General features: G+C 39.5%; 1 protein-coding gene and 1 long non-coding RNA gene across 3 annotated transcripts; one reads left to right on the forward strand and one right to left on the reverse strand.

Moving 5' to 3' along the window:
• Positions 1 to 1,991: 1,991 nt before the first annotated feature.
• Positions 1,992 to 13,945, forward strand: LOC121876415 (protein trachealess-like). 2 transcript variants are annotated; one of them, XM_042381504.1, is made up of 9 exons: positions 1,992 to 2,160; positions 6,474 to 6,642; positions 7,997 to 8,118; positions 8,491 to 8,684; positions 8,826 to 8,932; positions 9,267 to 9,414; positions 9,718 to 9,830; positions 11,534 to 11,709; positions 12,681 to 13,945. In XM_042381504.1, exons 1-9 carry the CDS (start codon positions 2,014 to 2,016, stop codon positions 13,596 to 13,598), a joined length of 2,094 nt encoding a protein of 697 aa, XP_042237438.1. In that variant the 5' UTR covers positions 1,992 to 2,013; the 3' UTR covers positions 13,599 to 13,945. The 2 variants fall into 2 exon arrangements, with proteins under 2 accessions (XP_042237438.1, XP_042237441.1); XM_042381507.1 differs by having other exon boundaries at positions 9,721 to 9,830.
• Positions 8,870 to 17,514, reverse strand: LOC121876437. Its single transcript, XR_006090767.1, has 3 exons — positions 17,473 to 17,514; positions 13,934 to 14,039; positions 8,870 to 8,983 (listed from the first exon to the last, which is right to left on the reverse strand). It is a non-coding gene; the product is annotated as an uncharacterized LOC121876437 (long non-coding RNA).
• Positions 17,515 to 22,540: the final 5,026 nt, after the last annotated feature.

The raw sequence follows: 22,540 nt of genomic DNA on the forward strand, positions 1-22,540 counted from the left end.
GTAAGTAGGTGTTGGTGTCGGGCAGAAAAGAGGGGATCATCCTCCACAGCCAAATATGTTGAGTGTGAGGGGTCATCTGTTGGTGTTAGCTCCCCCCCCCCTCCTCCTTCCCCCCCTTTGTCTCCCTTCATTTCTCTTTCACACCGTCCTCCCCACCACAATCACACCTCTCTCTATCTTCCCTCACTTGTCCTCATCCTTCCCTCACTTGTCCTCATCCTTCCCTCACTTGGCCTCATCCTCCCCTCACTTCTCCTCATCCTTCTTCATCCCGTATCCCCTCACCCTCTCATAAACCTCACACTTTATTCTCGTGGCCTCCAACAACCTCTAGTGCCATAGCACTCTCCTTCTAGTAGCCTCACACACCCTCTAGTGGCCTCACAACCTCTAGAGAGGCTTTTACATTGGCCTCAGTCGGGATTGTTATATTTTGTGAACTGGCTGTATGACGTCTTTACTTGACGTCTGCTGCCTGCTGTTCTGCTATGTTTACTGCTGTTTCTGCTGCTGTTATGAGTCCTCGTGCTGTTGTAGATCCTCCTCCTACTGCTGGTGACGTGGGCCATCTGCTGTTCCTGCTGTGTTTACTGCTTCTGTTATGGGTCTCCTGCTGTGTTTACTGCTGTTATTAAAGGTCCTCATGGTGATTAAATTTACTTGGATCACAACCTTTTTGCCGAGGTGTTGACAGCTCATTGAGACCAGTGTGTAGGTCAGGTGTTCCGTCTACTGGTCCAAGAGTTAAGGCTTTTACGTTGAGGGTAATGTAGACACGGAGGATAGGACAAGGATACTGGGGATAGGAGAAGGATACGGAGGATAGACCAATGACACGAAGGATAGGACTAGAGATAAATAAAATCCTACGAATGTTTGGTTTTTTTTTCATTTTTTATTTACACACAAAAACTTCAGAATAAAGTGTTTGTTCCGTGTGTGGTTTGTGGTGTGTGAGGAAGTGGTGAGCTCTGTGGTGTAAACTGGAGGGAATAAAACAGGTAATGGAGAGATCAAGTGACGCGGATGACTGAGTTAAGAAAAGGAAATAAAGATTAACAAAAGAAGTTAACAGGATGTGTTATTTCCGCCTGTGTGATCATTGTGGGGTCTCTCTCTCTCTCTCTCTCTCTCTCTCTCTCTCTCTCTCTCTCACATTATTCATTCATTGTTGGCGGGCCGCAGCTGGTGAGGGAGGGATGATGGGGATTATGTGAGGGAGTTGTGAGGTGGTGGTGAGAAACTGTTTCTCTGTCTGTCTGTCTCGTGTGTGGTGGCGGGGGTGAGGGAGGATTGGTGGAGATGTGTGTGTCTCTGTCTCCTGGGGTGGAGGGGGTGTTGGTGATGTTTCTGAAATGTTTTTTATCTCTGTCAGGTTTATATACGTGTAAATCTCCCACATAAATAACATACAGTAATACATAGCTTCTCTCCCTCCCTCTCTTCTCCAACACCCTTCCTTCCTCTCTCCTCCCCAGCATCCCCCTCTCTCCCCCTCCCCTCTCTCTCCTCCCTCACCTCCTCTTCTCCAACACCTTCCTTCCTCTCTCCTAGCATCCTTCCCTCTTCTCCCCAGCATCCCCTCTCTCCCCTCCCTCCTCTTTCCCTCCCCTTCCTCCCTCTCCTCCCCAGCATCCCCCTCTCTCCCTCCCTCACCTCTCTTCTCCAACACCCTTCCTCCCTCTCCTCCCTAGCATCCCCTTCCCTCTTCCCCAGCATCCCCCTCTCTCCCTCCCTCTCTTCTCCAACACCCTTCCTTCCTCTCTCCTCCCCAGCATCCCCCTCTCTCCCTCCCTCACCTCTCTTCTCCAACACCCTTCCTCCCTCCCTCCGCCCCAACATCCACCCACACCACCGACATACCCACCACTATCATCACCACCCTCCACCATCACCATCCATCACCACCCTCCACCATCACCACCCCTACCACCCATCACCACCACCCATCACCATCACCCAGTGTCTGTATGTGTGTTTGTTACAGCCGGGGGCAACATCAGACCGAGATCTATGTCGGGGATGACGATGGACATCTTTGAGACGCACCAAGGAACACACATCCTGCAGAGCCTCGACGGGTTCGCCTTCACGCTGGCGGCTGACGGCAGGTTCCTCTACATCTCTGAGACCGTCTCCATATACCTCGGCCTCTCACAGGTGGGTCTTGATGCAGCCGACGCCTTGGGGTGGGTTTTAGGAGGGTATTGTGGTAGGTCTTGAGGTAGGTCTTGAGGTAGGTCTTGGTGGGTCTTAGGAGGGTATTGAGGTAGGTCTTCGGGGTTGGTAGGTCTTTGGGAGGATATTGAGTCAGTCTTAGGAGGTGTATTGGATAACTCTTGGGAGAGTATTATTATAAGACTAGGTCGGGACGTGGCCTGGACCTGAATAGATCATAGCTGTAGGACTTAAGCAGAACTTACTTTTTACTTTTATCCTCTTCGCCACTGATCGGCTTGTTAGCCGCTTGGGCGATCGGTCACGACTCTTTTCCTTTATATTCTTCACCAAAAGGTCGGCTCGCTAGCCGCCCGGGCGATCGGTCACGTCTCTGTCACGCACTGTTGGCAAATACTGGGCATGCACCGGCTCCTGAATGTACCTGAACCCGCTCCAGTGTTGGTCAAGTCTTCTCTTGAAAGAGCTCACACTCGGTGCCGTCACAACACTTTCTGGTAGATTGTTCCAAGAGTTTACAACCCTCACTCCGAAAAAGTTTGCCCTCACGGTTTTCCGGACTTGCGGCTTCTTCAATCTTGAGCTGTGACCCCTTGTGGGGCGAGCGTCCGCCAGCTCCAAGTAAGGACACTCAACTGAGTAGTGCCCCCTGAGATGCTTATAAACCTCAACTAGGTCCCCCCTTGCCCGTCTGTAGTATAAGCTAGGCAAGTTCAGGCGCTCCAATCTCGCAGGGTAGCTGAGATGCCGAAGTGCAGGCACCAGCTTGGTGGCCCTCCTTTGAACATTTTCAACCAACTGACAGTCCCTAGCATATCTCGGGGACCAGATGGGGTGACAGTACTCCAGATGGGGAAGCACTTCACTCCTGAAGATCGTCACGAGGGACGGACCGTCTAGATATCTGAACGACCTTCTTATAAGACCCAATAATTTATTTGCCTGATTTACCTTCTTCTCACAATGGCCCGAGAACTTCAGCTCATTGTCAACATACACACCTAGGTCCTTCTCACACACAGTCTCAACTAGTACATTTTCTTCATCCCGTTGGGACATATGGTACGCCTCCTTACCGTTGGTACGCCCCAGGTGCATCCTCTTACACTTCGTGACATTGAATCTCAGCAGCCATTCCTTCGACCATTCCTGGAGCCCACAGAGGTCCTTCTGCAGCTCTTCACAGTCCGCTTGGTTCTTAATTTCCCGAAATAACTTGGCGTCATCGGCAAACATTTGTATGGAGGAGTGTACAACGTCAGGCATATCATTTATGAAACAAACAAACAACAGCGGGCCCAATACACTACCCTGCGGTACCCCACTTGTTACAGGTACAGATGACGATTTCGTGCCATTAATCACCACACATTGCTTGCGGTCATGTAGAAAGTCTTCTATCCACGCTAGGACATTTCCCCGAATTCCGTACCCTTCCAGTTTGATTTTCAGCCTTTCGTGGGGTACACTGTCGAAAGCCTTGGCAAAATCTAGGTAAATATTGTCGATATTACCACCCCGTTCTAGAATATGGGTCCAAATATCCAATACCTTGAGCAATTGTGTCAAGCAAGAGCGCCCCGGCATAAAACCGTGTTGGCAATCTTTTACAAGGTTGTTTCGTAGTAGATGTTCCATCGCTGCATCTCTGATAATACTCTCAAGTTGGATTAGGACTTATAAGTTGGCCCTAGGCAGGACTGGGAATGGGTATTGTGTATATTAAAGGCAAGAAATTAAAATAGAGATGGAAAATTTTTTATATTTTAACATTTGTCTTTTTTAATTATGTTAATTAACCTATCTTGTATATTTAACCCTGTAAATTAATAATTACTGTATATCGCTTCAATTATTATTTTTTTATTAATTTTATTTTTTTTGTAATTAATGGTGATAAATTGTGTCTGTTGGACAAAATACACGAGGGTAAATAACTTCTCTTGGAATACGCAAATAAACTTTTAAAGGCGATCTGACACAGCCTTTGCTAGCCAATCTCTCTCTCTCTCACATATTCCTACTCTCACACACACACACGTACATCTCCACGGACACACACACAGACACACACACACACACACACGGATGTATACATCATATATATGCACAGCAGACGAGTATTAGCATGTGAGTTAGAATTTGTTTTACAACACTCTCAGCATGCCGCAAAGGACACCCCCCACGTACACACCCATGTACACTCCTAGGTTAATAGCTCCATATACACATCCATCCTCATTCCCACGGACACATCCACCCATATCACGTGCACACCCCCACCACGTGCACACCCCCACCACATACACACACACACACACCCCACCACGTACACACCCCACCACGTACACACCCCACCACGTACACAGCTCCACATGTTGACAGTCCTCCCCTACACAACCCCATATATAGAGAGTAATGAGCCCGGGGAGGAGGAAGGGAATGGCCTCCTCCTCCTCCTCCTCCTGCAGCGTGAGGCATGAGCTGTGTGGGTGGTGGAGGAGGAGGAGGGGATGGTGATGGTGGTGGAGTAGTAGTGGAAGGGGGTGGAGGAAGAGGTATTGGTGGTGGAAGTAGTATTGTTATATGAAATAGGCGAGGAGGTGGAGAAGTAGGAGGAGGAAGAAGAGGAGGAGGAGGTGGTGGAGGAGGAAGAAGAGGTGGAGGAGGAAGAGGAGTAGGAGTCCCCACCTCCAGTAGCGTTCGCATTGCGGGCTCAGCTACTTGCGATGCCGGCCACGATCCACACTAGGGCGGCCCGGCTCGATACTAGGCGAGGGGCCCTCCAGCACCCGCCTGGAGGAGGGAGGGAGAGAGAGAGAGAGAGACAGGGAGGGAGGGAGGGAGTCTCCAACATTCGCCTGTAGGAGAGGGAGAGAGTGAGTCTCCAACACCCGCCTGGAGGATAGGGAGAAGGAGGAAGTCTTTATCATCTAGGGGTAACGGGAGACGGACAAACACATATACAGTAAAGCGATAAAAAAAAGAACAGGAGAAACAAAGTGAATGGGGAAAAAGAGAGGAGAGAAAGAGAAACACACGAAGAAGACACTAAAGAGAAACAAAGATAAAATAGAAACAACGGACTCGAGACGAAGGAGTGGTGGAGAAGGAAGGAGAACGTATGAGGGAGAATAGGAAGATGTGTGAGGTAGAGAAGGAGGAGGAGGGCGTCTCTAACAGTAGGGTGAGAGCAAGGGCTTCATCACCCAAATTAGTTGTATGAGATAGATGAGGGAGGGAGAGAGAGAGAGATCAATGAACTAGGAACACAATAGATGGCAGTAAAAGAAAGGTGAGGGACAATAGAGATAAAGCAGGGGGAATAGAAACGTAAAATGATGATAACGTAAAGTATATCTGTGAAAGAAATTACTGACGAAAAAGTGGAAGAGAAATCCGAACTAAACAGAAATACAGTATCAACTTTCCTCTTGGCCAGCAAACAGCGGAGACAATGCAAAGAATAATAAATGAAACTGCACAAAGTAAACAAAAATAAACACCAAATGAAATAAAAGATTGGGTAAAGAGGAGAAAAAATAACACGTAGATTATCTCACACACGCGAGAGAACAGCTAGACAAGGAGGAAAGTGAGAGTAAACAGAGAGAAAATTATATCACGGAGGAGAAGCCTTGTGAGATGGGTCGGTGCAGCGGCAGTCAGGGGTGTGTTACGAAGGTCAAGCTGTGTTGTGGAGGCCAGGCTGTGTTACGAAGGTCAAGCTGTGTTGTGGAGGCCGGGCTGTGTTATGGAGGCCAGGCTGTGTTGCGTGGCCAGGCTGTGTTACGAAGGTCAAGCTGTGTTGTGGAGGCTGGGCTGTGTTGCGTGGCCAGGCTGTGTTACGAAGGTCAAGCTGTGTTGTGGAGGCCGGGCTGTGTTATGGAGGCCGGGCTGTGTTACGAAGGCCAGGCTGCATTTGATTTTAGTATTACTTGAGTTAGGGAGTCTTATCCACGTATAGAAAACGTTGTCAAATAATTCACTCATGAACTTGTGTATTTTTAGTGATCACAATTCTGAGTAGATATATTTTCCCGGTTAAAAAGGTTAATAAATATATAATATTTCAAGTTTATGTATGATGTAAATGGTAAAAAAGTACATTTCTAGATAATTTGAAATTGATTTGTCACTTTACAAACTGTAATGTAAGATAATGTATAATGGCAGCATTTTGTCGTTCCGTCTTAATTTTGTCATTATATATTATTAGGATTTTATATTTTAGCAGATATTGTTTCGTGTGCAATTAAATTGGAAGATTATTACTATAACATGTTGTCTTGCAGGTGGAAATGACAGGAAGCAGCGTGTTCGACTATATCCACCAACAAGACCATCAGGAACTGGCGGATCAGTTAGGTCTGACCTTATCCACAGGTCAGCCCTTACCCTCCCCCTCCTCTTTAGGGTCAGAGGAAGGGGCGACAGGGTCACAGGGAACTATGAACCCTGACGGTAAGCTTCCATGTAAGTACACTAACCGTAATAACACAACACTCACTTGTCGCGGTGGCGGGACCACAGAAAACTGAAAACAGGTGAGGGTAACTAGACAAATACTGAAGGGCAAATAGTGACGGCTTCCTGAATAATTTTGTGATGTGTAATATATTATGTTCATCTTTATATTTACCTAAATTTAATAATATTTGAAGCTGTCCTATTTTGCTAGTCTCCAGCCTGTTTACTGATTTCTGGAATTGTATTTTTAAGTTATGAGTATTACTAAAATACCTACTAAAATATTAATCATTATTTGAAGAGTTGTATGGCATGGTGTGCCATTTGCCAGTATTGAAAATGAATGAAAAATAAAAATTTTGAGAAGAACTCTGAGAGATGCCAAATGGAATAGTGAGTGTCGCCAAGTACGGTTGCTGTGTTAGTTGGACAAGAGAAGCTTCATTACGCTGTGTAATGTGTACATTTAGATGCAGTGTTGTACAGTACAGTAGTGCATTAATTTGTGATTGTATCATTGTCCTGAAGTACTGATAATGAATATGACATGTATTGGCATTTGATCAATTGGCATGCAGTAATATTGGCTATGTAATATACATTATATATACCCCATGTATATGTATATATATATATATATATATATATATATATATATATATATATATATATATATATATATATATATATATATATATATATATATTAATGCTTGCAGCATGCTTTAAATTATAGAGTATAATCTGTTTTTGTACTATGTTTTACCCATATGTACAGTTCTTATATATTTGGTAAATATTTAAGGGTGTTCTTAGTTTTATTGTCACCATTTTTGTAAAATGTTTCATAAGAGGTCTGATAAACATTACAAAAATCTTTACCTTCCCCCAACTTTCATTTTCAAAAATTTCTAAGATTCCACTCACTTTCCCAGGTCCATACACACATTAACATGCACTTTACAAAACTTGCAAGATCTTCAAACATTTTCCCAAAAACTTCAACTACTTCCATGAACTCCTCCACACTCGTAAAATCTCAACACCTTCACCAAACTTGAGCTGTCTCCATGCACTCTTCCAGACTTGCTAAACCTCGGTACACCATCTTGATGTGGTACACGCCCCCTTCCCCTTGCCCCCCTATCTTGAGAACTCTTTTTTTTCGCATTTCATCAGTGAATGTTGTTACTTAGTTATTTTTCTAACAAGAACTGGGGTACAGTATATTGTTTAATGAAAATGTTGATGTGTTCTTGAGGATGACTGCATGTTTAGGTTAAGTGATCCATCTTGTTGGTTGTGACTAATATTTTATCCACCTTTTGTCCCTGGCTTGATGTTGATAGTGGCGACCTGTATGGCCCTCGGCAGCACCTCACAGTTCAAGGGGTATGACCGCTCTTTTTGTATCCGTATGAAATCTACCCTTACAAAGAGAGGGTGTCACTTCAAGTCTTCAGGTTACAGGGTAAGTTTACAAAATGTGTTTTTTATTATCAATGCATTTAATTCAGAGACAATATGGCAAAGAGGAAAGATTTAAAGGCTTGCATAGAAAAACAAATTGTACCATACATTAAGGCTTCACTATTTATTTTTAGAAAAGAAATTTAGTGTCAGAAAATATGAAAACGAGATTAATCATTTTAGAATAACATGAATGTAAAATGTTTGAAGAAAATGTATTAAGAGAACAATGTATAATGAAAATATTATTAACTTCAAAATAAATAAAACATGTACAGGGTATAGCAGAGTTTTCAAGTATTTTATTAGATCAACTTATTTGATAACGTATTGGGAATAGGAAAAGAATATTGACCGTCTCTTGTTACTTCAGGTTGTGTTGGTTCTGGGACACCTCCGACCCCAGTATGTGTTCAGCCACTCCCGCAAGAATCCTCCACAACTGATGGGTCTGGTAGCTCTCGCCATAGCACTCCCCCCACCTTCTGTACATGAAGTGCGGCTCGAGCCCGATATGTTTGTTACCAGGATAACCTTTGACTTCAGAATAGCACATTGTGAACCTAAGTAAGTTGCTCACATTGGTTTTACAGTCATATTATTTCCACGATGAGCAGTAAGTAACAAGTAATGACTGACACTTATAAGGTTTATACTTAACATTGTTTAATATCATATGTCTAACTCATAGCTAATGTTTCTCCCCAGAGTGGCAGATTTACTGGACTACACGCCTGATGAGCTGCAAGGTCGATCACTGTACTCCCTCTGTCACGGTGAAGATGTTGAGAAGTTACGCAAGACACACGTTGACTGTGAGTGTAGTACTGTACTATTCGTTTACAGTATATGGCTGTTGGGTGTATCTGTAAAAGTATAGAATTTTCTCATTTAATTTGTAGTTTTCTTTGTACAATATATTTATTTACTTATTGTCTAATTTATTTATAGTTTTCTTATAATAATACATAACCATTATTTATAAAGCAAGAAATTTTTATATATATATTTTTTTTTAATTGCAAGCTGGTTATCATGTATTTCACCTTGTATACGGCTTCCACCCCTTCCTCTCACTGTGTCAGTAAACAAGAGCAGTTACTGTATTTGTAAAAAATCTCTACTACACAAATTTTCTCATATTTTCAGTGATCCAGAAGGGTCAGGTTATGAGTCCATACTTCCGGCTGTTGAACAAGTCAGGCGGCTACACCTGGATGCAGACCTGTGCAACGGTTGTCATTAACACTAAAAATGGCGATGAACAAAATATCATCTGTGTTAATTATGTGATAAGGTAGTGTTTTCCTTTTGTTTTGTAAATTTGTAATAAAAAAAGTAATTTAAGTTTCATATGTCTTGAGCTATAGGACAGGCAGTCTCACCTGTATACTGAATGTAATAATTTTTTTGTGACATTTTATTTACTATTCTCTATTATGGATATATTTTACAGCTCTGATATATAATATTTTAAGAAATATATAAACTTCATTCACAATCAGCATTTATGATAATTTTTTTGCTTTTTATATTTCTATTTATTTTTCTTCTCGAATATCATTCCCCTTTTCTTCATGGTCTATCACTCACTTTCCAGCAGGGCAGAATACGAAAGTCTAGTCCTCGACCAGACCCAGCTAGACCCTGCCCTGGCTAACATGAAATCCGACGATCTGGAGTACCCAAGTTCAGCCACACCCGAGCCCCCAGGTCAGTACAGTATATATAAAGCTGTTCTCAGATGGTGATGGTGGAAACTAATCAACCCTATCTCTTTGTGGTGAATATATCCAGATACAGATCACACCTCCATCCCGTGGTTTTTAAAAAAAAAAAATTCAAAGGTTCTTTTACCTGGAAATTATTGAAATGGAGATGATTTGATTGTATGCACTTAACATACACAGTACAATATGAAGAACACAAGCTTTACTCTGTTTGATTTGCATACTCCTGTAAGCTATGCAAAATCTTGAACACAATTTGGAAGTTAGGAAAGTTACAAAAATACGACTTAAAAGATTTTGTTTATATATATACAACTAACACAAGTCGTCCAATCCGATGGTCTACAAGCCGTTGTGGAGGCGTCTTGAGTACGGTTCATAATTCTGTAAGTTGCAATAATGTGGTGTTTATGTTAACTTTTGGAGTTAATATGGGAGTAGTCATGTACCCCATCATCACATTCTTATACAGTCCAGTAAAGCCACAAGAGGTACCTGGTGATATCATTTTGTTTCCATTGACTCTTGCATTAATGTTTTCTCTAGTGACTGTAGAACCACATTACCTTTATTATTCTGTATAAGTTGTGTGTTAAATATTGTCATTGTGTTATTTTATTGTGACTATAATTTACTAATTTTGTAGATAGGACCAATATTTTGTTGACAATTTTAAAGACAATGTTGAAATGTGTATATAACAATCTAAACCCTTCTACTTTTTTTTACCATGGTGTTTAAAGTTAAAAATAGTCAAATGGCTTTATCATATTCAAAAGGCTAAAAACAAAAATGATATTCAGAAGTTTTGTACTGTATATATAAGCTACAAAGTTCCATAAGTCACACTGGCCTGTCATCAATTACTTCGACTTCAGGAATTACAACTGCACAACATGATGTTACCTATATTTGAGGTTAAATGTACTGTTAAATATATTCACTAAAAAGAAGATAGAATATTTAACCAGTTTAAAAAGAAAATTATTCCCTTATTAAATACTCTGCAGTATTTACTGTACTTACCTTATGGCAACCCAAACTCAGAGGTGGACATGCCGAGGGAAGAATGCCAGTGGCGTGTGTAGGATCCCTCCATTGCTTCAGAGTTTTGTCAGTGGTTATTTTGAAGCCCAGTACTGTTCTCGACTCCACAGCTTGAACTGGTACCTTTTTTTTGTGAAGAAGAATCTCCTTGCTGATGAGAGGGCTGAAACATTACTCTGACCTCCCCATCTTCTTGTACCCTTAATACTTGGTCCCTTCTGGTCTTCGTAATTCTTTCAGTTTGTCTCTGAGCTCCTTTTCATTTTTTTTTGCCGAATTGTCAGGTGATGTAGACATTGCTGTACTCCATTAATTGCTTAAGGTTCCATACCTCCTGTGCTTGTGTTTGGGGATGGTGATTTTCACTAACTGCACTGTGTTTTTATCAAATCTTTCCACATTTGTGATGTGCAACTCGTCTTTAAAATCAACAACACTTCTCAGCAACTTTCTTACTGTTTGTTTGTCTGTCTGTCTCTCCTTCCTCTCCAACTTATTCATAATGAGGTAATCCTGGTAAAGTACAGTATTTGTATACAGTATTATAGTCAATTTTTCTCATCATATTCCTTCTTAGAGTTTTAATTCTCTATTGATACTTTCCTTTTAAGCCTTTTGACCTCTAGCATTGTTCTTCAGAAGGTGGCTCCCGGGTAGTGGGTGAGGACACAGGCGGGTCCCCAAGGTCCTCCATCAACACTGCGGGAGGGGGCTCAGGGGGCACACGCTCCCCCAGTGGCCAATCAGAGCCTATCTCCACGCCACTCCGAGGTACACCCAGTGTTCCCTTAGACGGGGCTCAGATTAAAACGGAGGTAATAACATCGTGATTAACACTGTATTAACAGGGTGGGTGATGGCACACCCTGCATGTATAGGGTAAATATTTCCAATGGACCCCTTGTTCATTGCCTGACTGAGGTACACACTGAAAATACATGTACAGGTACAGTATATTAAGAGTAACTTAATGTTACCTAAAAAAACATATGAACAAAGAACTCATTCACCATTTATAAGGGGACTTAAATGGGTTTCATATTCCTGTGGCAACACCCTGGAGGCTCATCTTGTCCAACTCCAAAACTTTCATATTGATAAGTTTCTAAACCCTTTCAATTTTATTATCATTTATTGATTATATGAAATGACATTAAATTTGTATATTGATCAATAATTTTTTTAAGATACTTAACACAGATACAATTTTATTTTATATATACCATAAAGTAAATACGATCGACTAAACAGAAAAATTCAGATAACATCCAAAACTTCTGTATACATCTGACATCAATTTAATACAAATACTGTATTGTATTGTTTGCCAACTCTGCCTGGGAAATGTGTCTTCTTCAGGATCACATATTTTTTCTTATGAAGTTTTGTTTTGCATTGAGACTCGTCAGCAGTACTGTACAGTATTTTGGTTTACATAAGTGATACATAATGATGGTGTTAATGTGATTCTTACTTATAAAAGAAAATACCTCCAAAGTAATTTACAAGGGAAAATTTGGTCGCATCTTTTAAACCTATTCTAATATGCTAAGTCCTGTAGTTAGTAAGATATTATTATTAACCTTGCTAATACTTGCATGGTGATTACTAATATACTGACAGTACTAACTTGAATTTTGGCATTTTAGGAAAGTTCAGTAATTGTTTTGTTTTGGCCATTTTATGAAACCTTGACTGTAGCTTGTATATATATCTATATCTCTGCTTCTGTATATGATTTTATTTTTCCCCCAAAGAATTTTGTCTGACTAAGATTGTGTTGCAGGCCCCTGGCGGCCTATTGACTCCGATGGGGAATGCTGACGTTACGGAGGACTCGGGCGGAGGCTGTGAAGGAGCGCCATCCCCCGGTCGTGTTTCTGAACCACCAGTTTCAACCCCAGGCACACCTCATGCTAGAGCCACACCAATGATGAACACTACACCGCTAGAATCTTCCCCCGGTACCACGGTTGCACCACCACCTCGCAGCGACGAAGGTGCCGTCAGGGACTTAGAAGCTGCCATGACCCGACACTTGCCCGATGATCCGACCGATATTTCACAGGATACTCTGTTGAAGAGCGGAGGCGTATCGACTGCTATTAGCAGTGCAGGGCAACGCTCGACTATTCAGTGGGTAGGAGGAGCAAGTGGGCAGCAAAGTTCAGCGTTACCAGCTACTACACTCCTGAGACAACTGTATGCCAGCCGTGAGAGTGTAATACGCTCATCTGTACAAAGATCCTATTATTCAGAAATGGGCTCGGCTCTCCCTACCCCACCAGGATCTGAAGGGTACCAGGATGCTATGTTCAGCAAGGGACACGAGTTCCCTTATCCTGGGGGTGGCCTAACAGGTTCTGGCTATCCCGATTATCATTCTGCCATGACTCCACCGTCAAGCGTCTCGCCCCGCGAAAAAATGGCAGGAGACTGCGGCGAGCTGCGAGGAGCATCGGGAACTTACCTCGGCGATGGGGGCGGTATGCCTGCCCAGCCCGTGCCTCTTAAACCTCACGTATACTCCTATGGGTCTTCAGGAGTGCCACTAGACACTTCGGCATACTCTGCACCTCTTGCTGACCAAGCTGGACTGTACTCTCCTTCCAGTTTCCACCTATACCACGCGAATACCACAAAGTCCACATCCTCGTACGATAGTCTACGTGCCGGGGGCTCTTGGTATGCACCTTCGTCATAGCAACAATAGTTTTGATAATTTTCCATAGATCCCAGGCTTTGCCTTGCACAAAAGCCTGATGCGTAAGAACATCAGAGGTGAGGTGTAAGTGTGGTCAGACTCGTGGAATCTTGAGGTTTTAAGAAGTACTGTACTCTTATTACAAAAAAATTATTCTTCGGCCTGCATTCACAGTGAAAATGTTTTATACAGCATATGCAGTCTCCAGTGATTATCAAGTGACCAGTGACACTATCTGTTACTCAAAACAGTATTTAATAACCAGTATGCATATAGGCTACTAGTGCATCAACGTTACCTCCCATTATAATAATCTTTTCAGTATATGATCACACCTTCACAGTGCGGTCCAAAGGAGTGTGTTTTCTACGGCTCTGTTCGTCTGTCTTCCACGGGCTTCCCTGGATACATATCGCTGTAGTTTCTTCCCGTCTCACCAGGCTGTAAGAATAAACTGGTACCAGTGATTCATTTGGAGGTGAAACGAGCTCATGGGAATGAGTTTAAACATATCCGTATGTCTGAATCAGTCTTGACTAGGTAGGGCCTGAGGAATTCTTCAGTCATTCCACTTAGAGTAATATATTGTACTATTTTAAGGATATTATAGCAGGAATCTCATTTGTCATGTAGCATTTGCTCCAAATAAAAAAAAAGTTGGCTCCAAGTATTAAAAGTATGGTAAGAATTTAGACAATATTATCTGGGGTAAATTATGAATTTACCAAATCCATTGTATAAATTTGACAATTAATAGAAACCCACACAGGCTTTTCATACAGTAAGTTCAATTTTATATATATGAAACTGAGTAGTTAATGTTTCTGTTGATGCTGTTGTAATATAAATGTATTCAATGTTCTGTAAGTTTTATATTACAGATATTGGAGACTCGACAGGCTGATAAGTGCAATGTAACTCACTCCATGTTCATCTGCATTGTTACTAATAGTACTGACAAGTTACTGTGTCAATCTATGAACACTGAGCAGCAATCTAAGTGAATGTTGAGGTGCAATATTGAGGTTGTCAAGTAAACATGTGAATATCATTATCATATCGCAAAAGTACTTTAAGCCTTTATGTTCTCATGTATCCAAGGAAAAACTAAACACAATTAATTAAAGAGTAATGTAAGATATTGTAAATAATTTACTGGTAAAGACATTTTTTTTTTTTTGAATTTATGGTGCTTTGAAAACTTTATTGTGAATCAGCTGCTTTGAATAGCAGATGTTCCCGTCTTTGATTCTGTATATATCCCTTTTTGATCATTATTTAACTACTTAATGTCTAGTGACTAAGTCCTACATTGTAGACTGTGGTGAAGCAATGGCTAATAATGCAACTTCAATTTGTATGTATTATCTCATGAATTTGTGTGTGTGATGAGACAGACAACAAAAATTCATAGTACTTTAGGTAAAACTTTTCATAGCTCCCTTTAGCTGCAAGTATCTTAGTCACACCTTATTCACAGTTGAGATTTGTTTTTCTTCAAATTATTTTAATACCCAAATTTTAATCATGGCTGTACCAATCAATGTTTAAAGACCTTTGTCTGCAATTATGCTTTAGGTGGAAAAATTGCAAGGAATTCTCACAGTGAGTGAACTCTTTCATTATTGGATAGTGATAGATGTGATGAAAGTTAGAGGTGAAATTGTGTGACAGTCAAAATTAGGGATACCAGTCGAAGCTTACGAGTTACGACTATCCCCACCTCATAGTATCGTGGGTTTTTATAGCTCGGTAACACTCGCGGATCCAGGATTTCATAATGGAAGAGGCACTGGGAGGGACTAATCACAGATCCAGATGGCAATAGGTAATTAGTGATAAAGAAAATTTGTCTGAATGTTACTTGAAAACTCGATCCTTTATAACCATAGAATACAGTACAGTATAAAAAAAATATTTACTTCAAACCTCGTGTATGTTTTCTTCTATATGTACTGTAATCTGTAATAGGAATACTGTAGACAAAATATAGATATAACATACATAGGGAGCCACAGTTCCCCTGGTCTCCTGTATCCGCCAGTGCTTGGTAAGTTTTTGCAGATTTCTTCAATATTTGTCATATAAAAAGGCAAGGCACCACAAATTACTGTACTGTGTATATTAAAGAATTGGAAACATGAATATTTATTAATAATAATTAGTTTCTTAAAGTGTATTAATTTCTTATTAACTTTACTGCTTGTGTATAATTAGCAAAGGGAAAAATTTATCCAAAATTATAAATAGTTTGTCTCATCACATATGTTTCCCTATCTTCACTAACGTCCTAACCTGTTTATTGTCTGTAGTTGTAATTTTCATATCGAGAAAAACCCCTTTCCCTGCTCATTATTTTTTAGGTTAGGGCTGATGATGTTTATTTATCGTGCAGTGTGTGTTGGTCCGAATGAATGGAAATCTGAGATAAACTTTTATATTTTAATGAAAATTTGAAGGTCTGTTGGGTTATGACTGTGATCATCCCTATTGGTGAAATTTTGTATTATTAATCATATTGTTGTTACCATTTATATAACAATACAATCTTGTAACAGTGAGGTTATGACAGGAATGGTTTTCAGGGTTTCATGTGACTCTCAGTGACGATGGTGATTAAAGCTGAGGTCTTGATTCATTAACATCTCGTTCTGGCAAGTTCCTCAAGTAAAATTTACGCTTCTAAATTATTTTGTTCATCTCTACAGTGCTGCTTTAATCATATTATGTAATTTTAAGTTTTTAGAAACTATCAAAGTTTTCACAAACATTTTCAGTGCGTCAGTCATTGGATATGTTAGATATTTAACATTCGCTGTATGAGGCTTAACATTTCATAAACTGCACTTCACATAAATTGCTGCATATATCCCATTTACTTGATATCCTTCTGAGTACCAGTGCAGAAGTATGATCTTGTGGTAGTTTTTATTAATTTATAAGCCAAGGACTAATTGTGAATAAGACCTCCTTGGCTAATAGGCTGATCTTGAAACTGCCGTGGCATCTGTGTCCAGGTGATGTGTGTGTGTGTGTGTGCAACTACAGTCATCAGTACAAATGAGGTTGAAATATATTTATCTGTATTCTGATATGTGCAACAATTTATATTCCACTTGTGTCAATCTGTGCATTAATTTGTTTTTAAATTTTTCCGTCCTTAAATTCAATAGGCTGTAAGTAAGATGATTTCTCAGGATGCAAAAATTTAAACTTTGGCTGTCAATTAAGAGGTACCGTAATACAGTATTTAGTGTGTGTGTGTGTGTGTGTGTGTTGGGTTTACATATATTTACTAAATTTGCTCTGAAACGTTAAGGTAATGGAAAAAACGTACAGTAATACAGGGAGGTAAACTCAAATTAAGAATCTCCCTCAAAACCGACGATTTTCCTCCCTGGGTACAACTTTTGCTTCTACACTCGTATAAACACCAGTTCCATGTTTATTTTTCGTCTTATATGACAAAATAAAGAATATGTCATTGCATACATAAGGTAAAATAAATAATAGTATATTTGAGTTGAGAGTTGTCTTAAAATAAATGGGTGTAAGAGAATATCAATTAATTATCATAGACCTGACCTGAATGTTATTATCTAGTTCATAAAACATTTGCTACCATATACAATAATGTTTTCAATAAAGCAGCAGGGAAGAATACAAAATTAACTGACATATGACAGAACCATTGAGCCGTGTGGCAACAAACAACATCTGGTATAAGTTAGCTAAAATCTTTAGTTTAATTTGGTCAATACTGACTCCAAAAGCTTTTTAAATAGAATAATAATGTGCTTTAGTACAAATGTATGAAAATAAGTATAAAATACTGGGTTACTTATACAACCAGACAATTATTTATCAATATTACCTCAGACAAATGTTTAGCCCCACCTGCTGCTGCTGCTCACCCATGAGTCTCTCGTTGCTACATAAACAACTCAACTTGTCAGAACGCTAAAACTAATGCAATCTTTAATTGTAAGTATACACATTACATCTTTTATTTATTTAGTCGTGTACCTTAAAAAGTAAAATAAGGTGGACGGTGTGAGTGGAGGCAATACTTGACGTAAGTCCTCCTCATAGGACCCAGGACTCAAAGTCCCAGATTTGAGGATCTCTATCTGTAGCACATACTGTATTACTTGTATGTAAGGTAAAACAAAAACTCTTAATTTGTTATTTATGTTTAAATGTGTACTTAAATATACTAATAAGTTGCATTAACACGAAAGAACATTTTGAAGCATTTGGGTAATACTGTACAGTGGTACAAGTATTGGCCAGGTGTAATACTACTGTTCTGTTTTATTATTTGATCAGCAATTACAGCCAAAGTTCAAAATAAACTTAGATCATCTGAATGTCACGTCAGCATTGGTTGGAAAAAAGAACTTTAATTTAGCTGATATCACTGTTTGCCAATAAAAGTATGTAGTGGATATTTTGCCTTGACGGGCAAAGTTTCTACTGACGGTATTTTACCGTGAGTGCGCTTTGATTGACTACATACTTCTGTTTAATATGGGGTGTGGGCGGTTAGGTAGGTTCCTGTGATTGGTTAGGTCAGGCTTTATTAAGTTATAGTAAATGTCGATTCTTTTATAATGATAAGATCATCTGTGGAAAAAAATGAACAAAATCGAACGACTTCTGGCGGTAGTAGTGTTCTCAGACATAACCAAATTTTTAACCTTTTTATAACTAAGGGTAGGTAAGGTTTTCAAAGGCTTGTTTGGTGTTCTTTTTGGTAAAGTTTTACTTTCGGACACAACTCCCTCGGGGTTGACCAATATGTTTTTGCAGTATTTTGGTGTCTTAAGCGAATCGGACCTTCATTTATGGCGGAAATTGCTCGTTTTTCCCCACCCTGACCCCCCAGCCTGGAGAATCCTTTTTTTTTTTTTTTTTGGTGGGAGAGAACACGAAAACGAGTCATCTAACCTAACAACTTGTAACCTAGCGTAACCTTACCTAACCCCTCGCTGGGGGCTCCGCTCCTGGAACCCCGGTAGGCCTAGCTTAAACTAACCTAACACTCGACAGATGTAGGGAGAACACCATGATTACGTAGGAGCACGAATCGCACATGACCACCACGGCCAATGTCAGACTGGTGATTGAAATTTAAATCCATACCCAGGTTCCTTCCTTTGAATAAATTCAAATGCGATTGGTCGAAAAAAAAAATTGCGTGATGAGATTGATACATTATTGGTCCCAACTGGATGACGTCAGTCAACATTGCACGTGTGTGATGTAAACACACTCATAATTAACTCGGTTTCACGCAGATAACATCTCTTCACAAATGCGAAGACTGAAAAGTTCGTAAAATCAATTAATTCAAATGTGTCGCTATTTTCCATTTCCGAATGGTAAATATGGGGTTCAAAATGCTCAGAATAGGGAGATCTAAATGTTTCAGTAGTTTATAACTTTGGGGCGCGCTCTGTCCGAAAGTAAAATAAAACCTTCCATATTAGTACTTTACCCCACATTTTCCTCTACTGCCCACTTTGAGCAACCAATATTGTTGGTAACTGGGGAGGTTTTATTAGTTCAAATACTCGAAAAATATAATTTTGTGGCGGAAACGTAATAGCATATAATATATATACTGTATATATATATATATTTATATATATATATAAATATATATATATATTATTTATTTTTTTTTTTTTTTGCCCTATGTATATAGAAATATGAAATTCCACATTCGACCCAAAATGAGTCTTTACCTTTATTTTTGTCAGTAGTTTCCAAGCACAACAGAAATACGGTTAGCTATGTTTATAGATACAAAGCGATCGACTGACAGCGAAATAAATGTCGCCAGAGTCACGGTCAAATATAGTTCTCGCGTTTGCTGGTAATGGACGATTAGCCAATCAGAGCGCACTCGCAGTAAAATAGCGTTAGTAGGAACTTAACTGGTCACGGCAAAATATCCACTGCTCTTAAGTGTAATTGATACACTAATGAAGAGGTAAATATTAATTAAAAAAGAAAGGGCAGGTGAGATTTGTTGTTGGTAATAAAACTTGACAAAGTTTGCAGATAGTTGAACAGTAGAGTAGAATCAAGTCATTCAATATTGTTACTATATGAAATGCTTGAAAAACAGTCTATAGAGATGTGAATAGTATTAACAATAAGATGCCTTTATTTTCATGGGTACTCCCCTAAACACACAAGTAGGTAGTATGGACACTAATGTGATATGCCCAAAAAGCACGTGCACACACACACACACACACACACACACACACACACACACACACACACCTGCCCTTTTGAACTAGTGACCATATACTGTAGATCTTCTCATTCAGGATAGGGCTTTAGACAGTAATCAAAGAAAAGTAATGTTTTGCGTTACTCTGCATAGTTAATTTTCGGCAAGTGTTTATATGCTAAATAGTACTTAAGTGGGTCATGATATTGTGGCACAGATTGTAGGTACAAGTAGTGTAGTGTAGGAGTAATGTGACATTCAACCTCCTGCTCATGAGAAGACCAGACGGGGAAACTTGTGTTTCTCTTGAATAAAATTTATCAGTATTAAGATGCATATATGGTGTGTGGCATACTGCTCAATATTGCTTTATAGCCCACAACTCGAGTAACTTGAGTAATGCAAGCAACTGTTATGGGAGTTGTTAGAACACTATACAGTTAGTTTAACCTAACTGAAGTTTTGTGTGGGCTGAAAGAAGTTGTGGATCAACAATAATATTTTCATTTTTATTTCATGAGTATATCATCAACAACAAGTCTCAGAATGCCTCGGCATTTTTTACTTGATTAGTTCTTACTTGCCCTCAGTGAGGGATATGACTTTGTTTGTCTCTACTGGTGTTGATTGTTGATGTGAAGACATATAGAGCTTTCCAGTACTGTACATTCATTAATCCAATGAAAAAGTTTATGTAGATTAAATCAGAGAACCCTGTTACAACAGAAAACAAGCAGATGCTTGAATGTCCAATTTAGTATGTGTTTCAATGAGTGACATCGAGGACTTGCTAAGGTTACCAAATATTTCAGGTAGTTTAATCATTCCTGTGTTTGCTTGAGAATAAAAGAAAACAAATATCCTTTTTCTAGCTGTTGTAATTTAGAGATTTCCCTAAACTAATAGTTAGAACAGAGATTGAAAGGGAAGAATGGGCATAATTATATACAGTACAGTAGCAAGTCCACGGTATTTGGGAATGGTGCGAATGATGTCGTGTATTTCTAAATTGTGTTATGTTTTGTATAGTTATATATTTCCATTATTTTCTGTTGATCCCATCATATTTTGTAAAGTACTTCTAGTTCTGCCTCTGGAAAGATGTAAAGAACTGGCATTGCAAAGCTTCGGTATGCAATCAGTGTACACATCTTATCACATCCTAGGTGTAAGATCCCCCGCACTTGGAAGAAATAAATATGTTGTTACTGTACACTGAACATTTTTCTGTACTCCCGATTCTTTTGATATATGAAACAAAGCATTGATAATAACTAAACATTATACATTAGTAGTACACTATCCTGCATTTATCTCAGCTTTGTATTGTACAAGGAAACAATAGTGACACTACATAATATGTAGTACTGTATTATAAGAAAATGTAAACAAATTATCATTTGTCATACTGAACAAATTTGGAGATGCCATATAATGTTTTATTTACTTTTTGTTATTGCAAATCAACGGCAGGTAAGATAATTCAATTAAACTACATATACAGTATATAGCTTGCAGTAGCTGTAAAGCCCGAAGATACAGTTTAGATAGTGTATGGTTTTTCAGCAGGGTTGTTCTATGATTTCTCCATTTATGCTCAAACCTTTTGTGCTTGCTTTTTCTTATCTTGTGATTGCTTGTGGTACAAGTTTCAAATAATTGGGTAACTTGTACTTAGCAGTGACAAATGATATCCATGTATGGTTATGAATACAGGATTTTGTACAATGCCAAAAATGGGTGTGATTCACAACTTTGAGCAATGCCATATTTGGGTGAGATTCAAAGCTACAGCACCATCTATGAGTATTTTAGAACTGTACAATTTACAACCTTGTATACTGTATTATTGTCTGTGAGTCTGATTCAGGTCTTTATACCATACAATAGTTTATCATTTGTGGACGGTCTCACCCCTAAATGCTAGTCAGGAAGAGTATAGTGCCATTTAGGAATATGATTTATACCCTCATAGCAGCATTACAGACTTTTGTATAAAACCAGCCATGGATGTGATTGGTAGATTTGTACTGTACTGTCATCTGTGAATCTGAGTTATAGAAGTACTGTATAGTGCCATTTATGAGTATGATGCAGTAATTACTCTATAGGTTGCCACAGCTGAATGCCCTTCTTACTCCCAACCCACTTGGTGGGAACAGCTAGCAAAGCAAAGTCACAACTCCCTGAGGGAATCAAAGACTACACCCCCTGTACAGTAAAAAAGAGATCACGAACAAAGGCAACATAAAACAGAACAACCATCTGAATGGCTAGTGAGCTGATAAGCATTGAAGTGATCTATAAATACTGTAGATTAAATTGAAATAAATTAGTTTATCTTCAGTCATTTTTTGGCCATAAACCCTTTTTATTTTAATTTGGTACGTATTAATGTAGTACAGTGCTGTAGAGCGGTGTTTTTTTTTTGGTTTTTTTAAATTACCAAAGATCACCATTGAAAAATTATAGGCGGTGAGTAATTATGGTGGTAAAACAAATAAAAAAAAAACAAGTCATTACAACAAGAAATTATGTACTACCATAATTTTTTTTTCTTGTGTTGAAGTGTATACAGTTAGGTCTTCATTTACGCAGTCAATTGAACCCGTGGAGTACCGCGTAAAACGAGAAACGCGTAAATGAAAGAACAGAATATATGGGATTAATTGAAATAGAGACTGGGCCGACCCCC

This window comes from Homarus americanus, unplaced genomic scaffold, assembly GCF_018991925.1.
Source record: "Homarus americanus isolate GMGI-L3 unplaced genomic scaffold, GMGI_Hamer_2.0 scaffold33468, whole genome shotgun sequence".
Lineage (NCBI taxonomy): Eukaryota > Metazoa > Arthropoda > Malacostraca > Decapoda > Nephropidae > Homarus > Homarus americanus.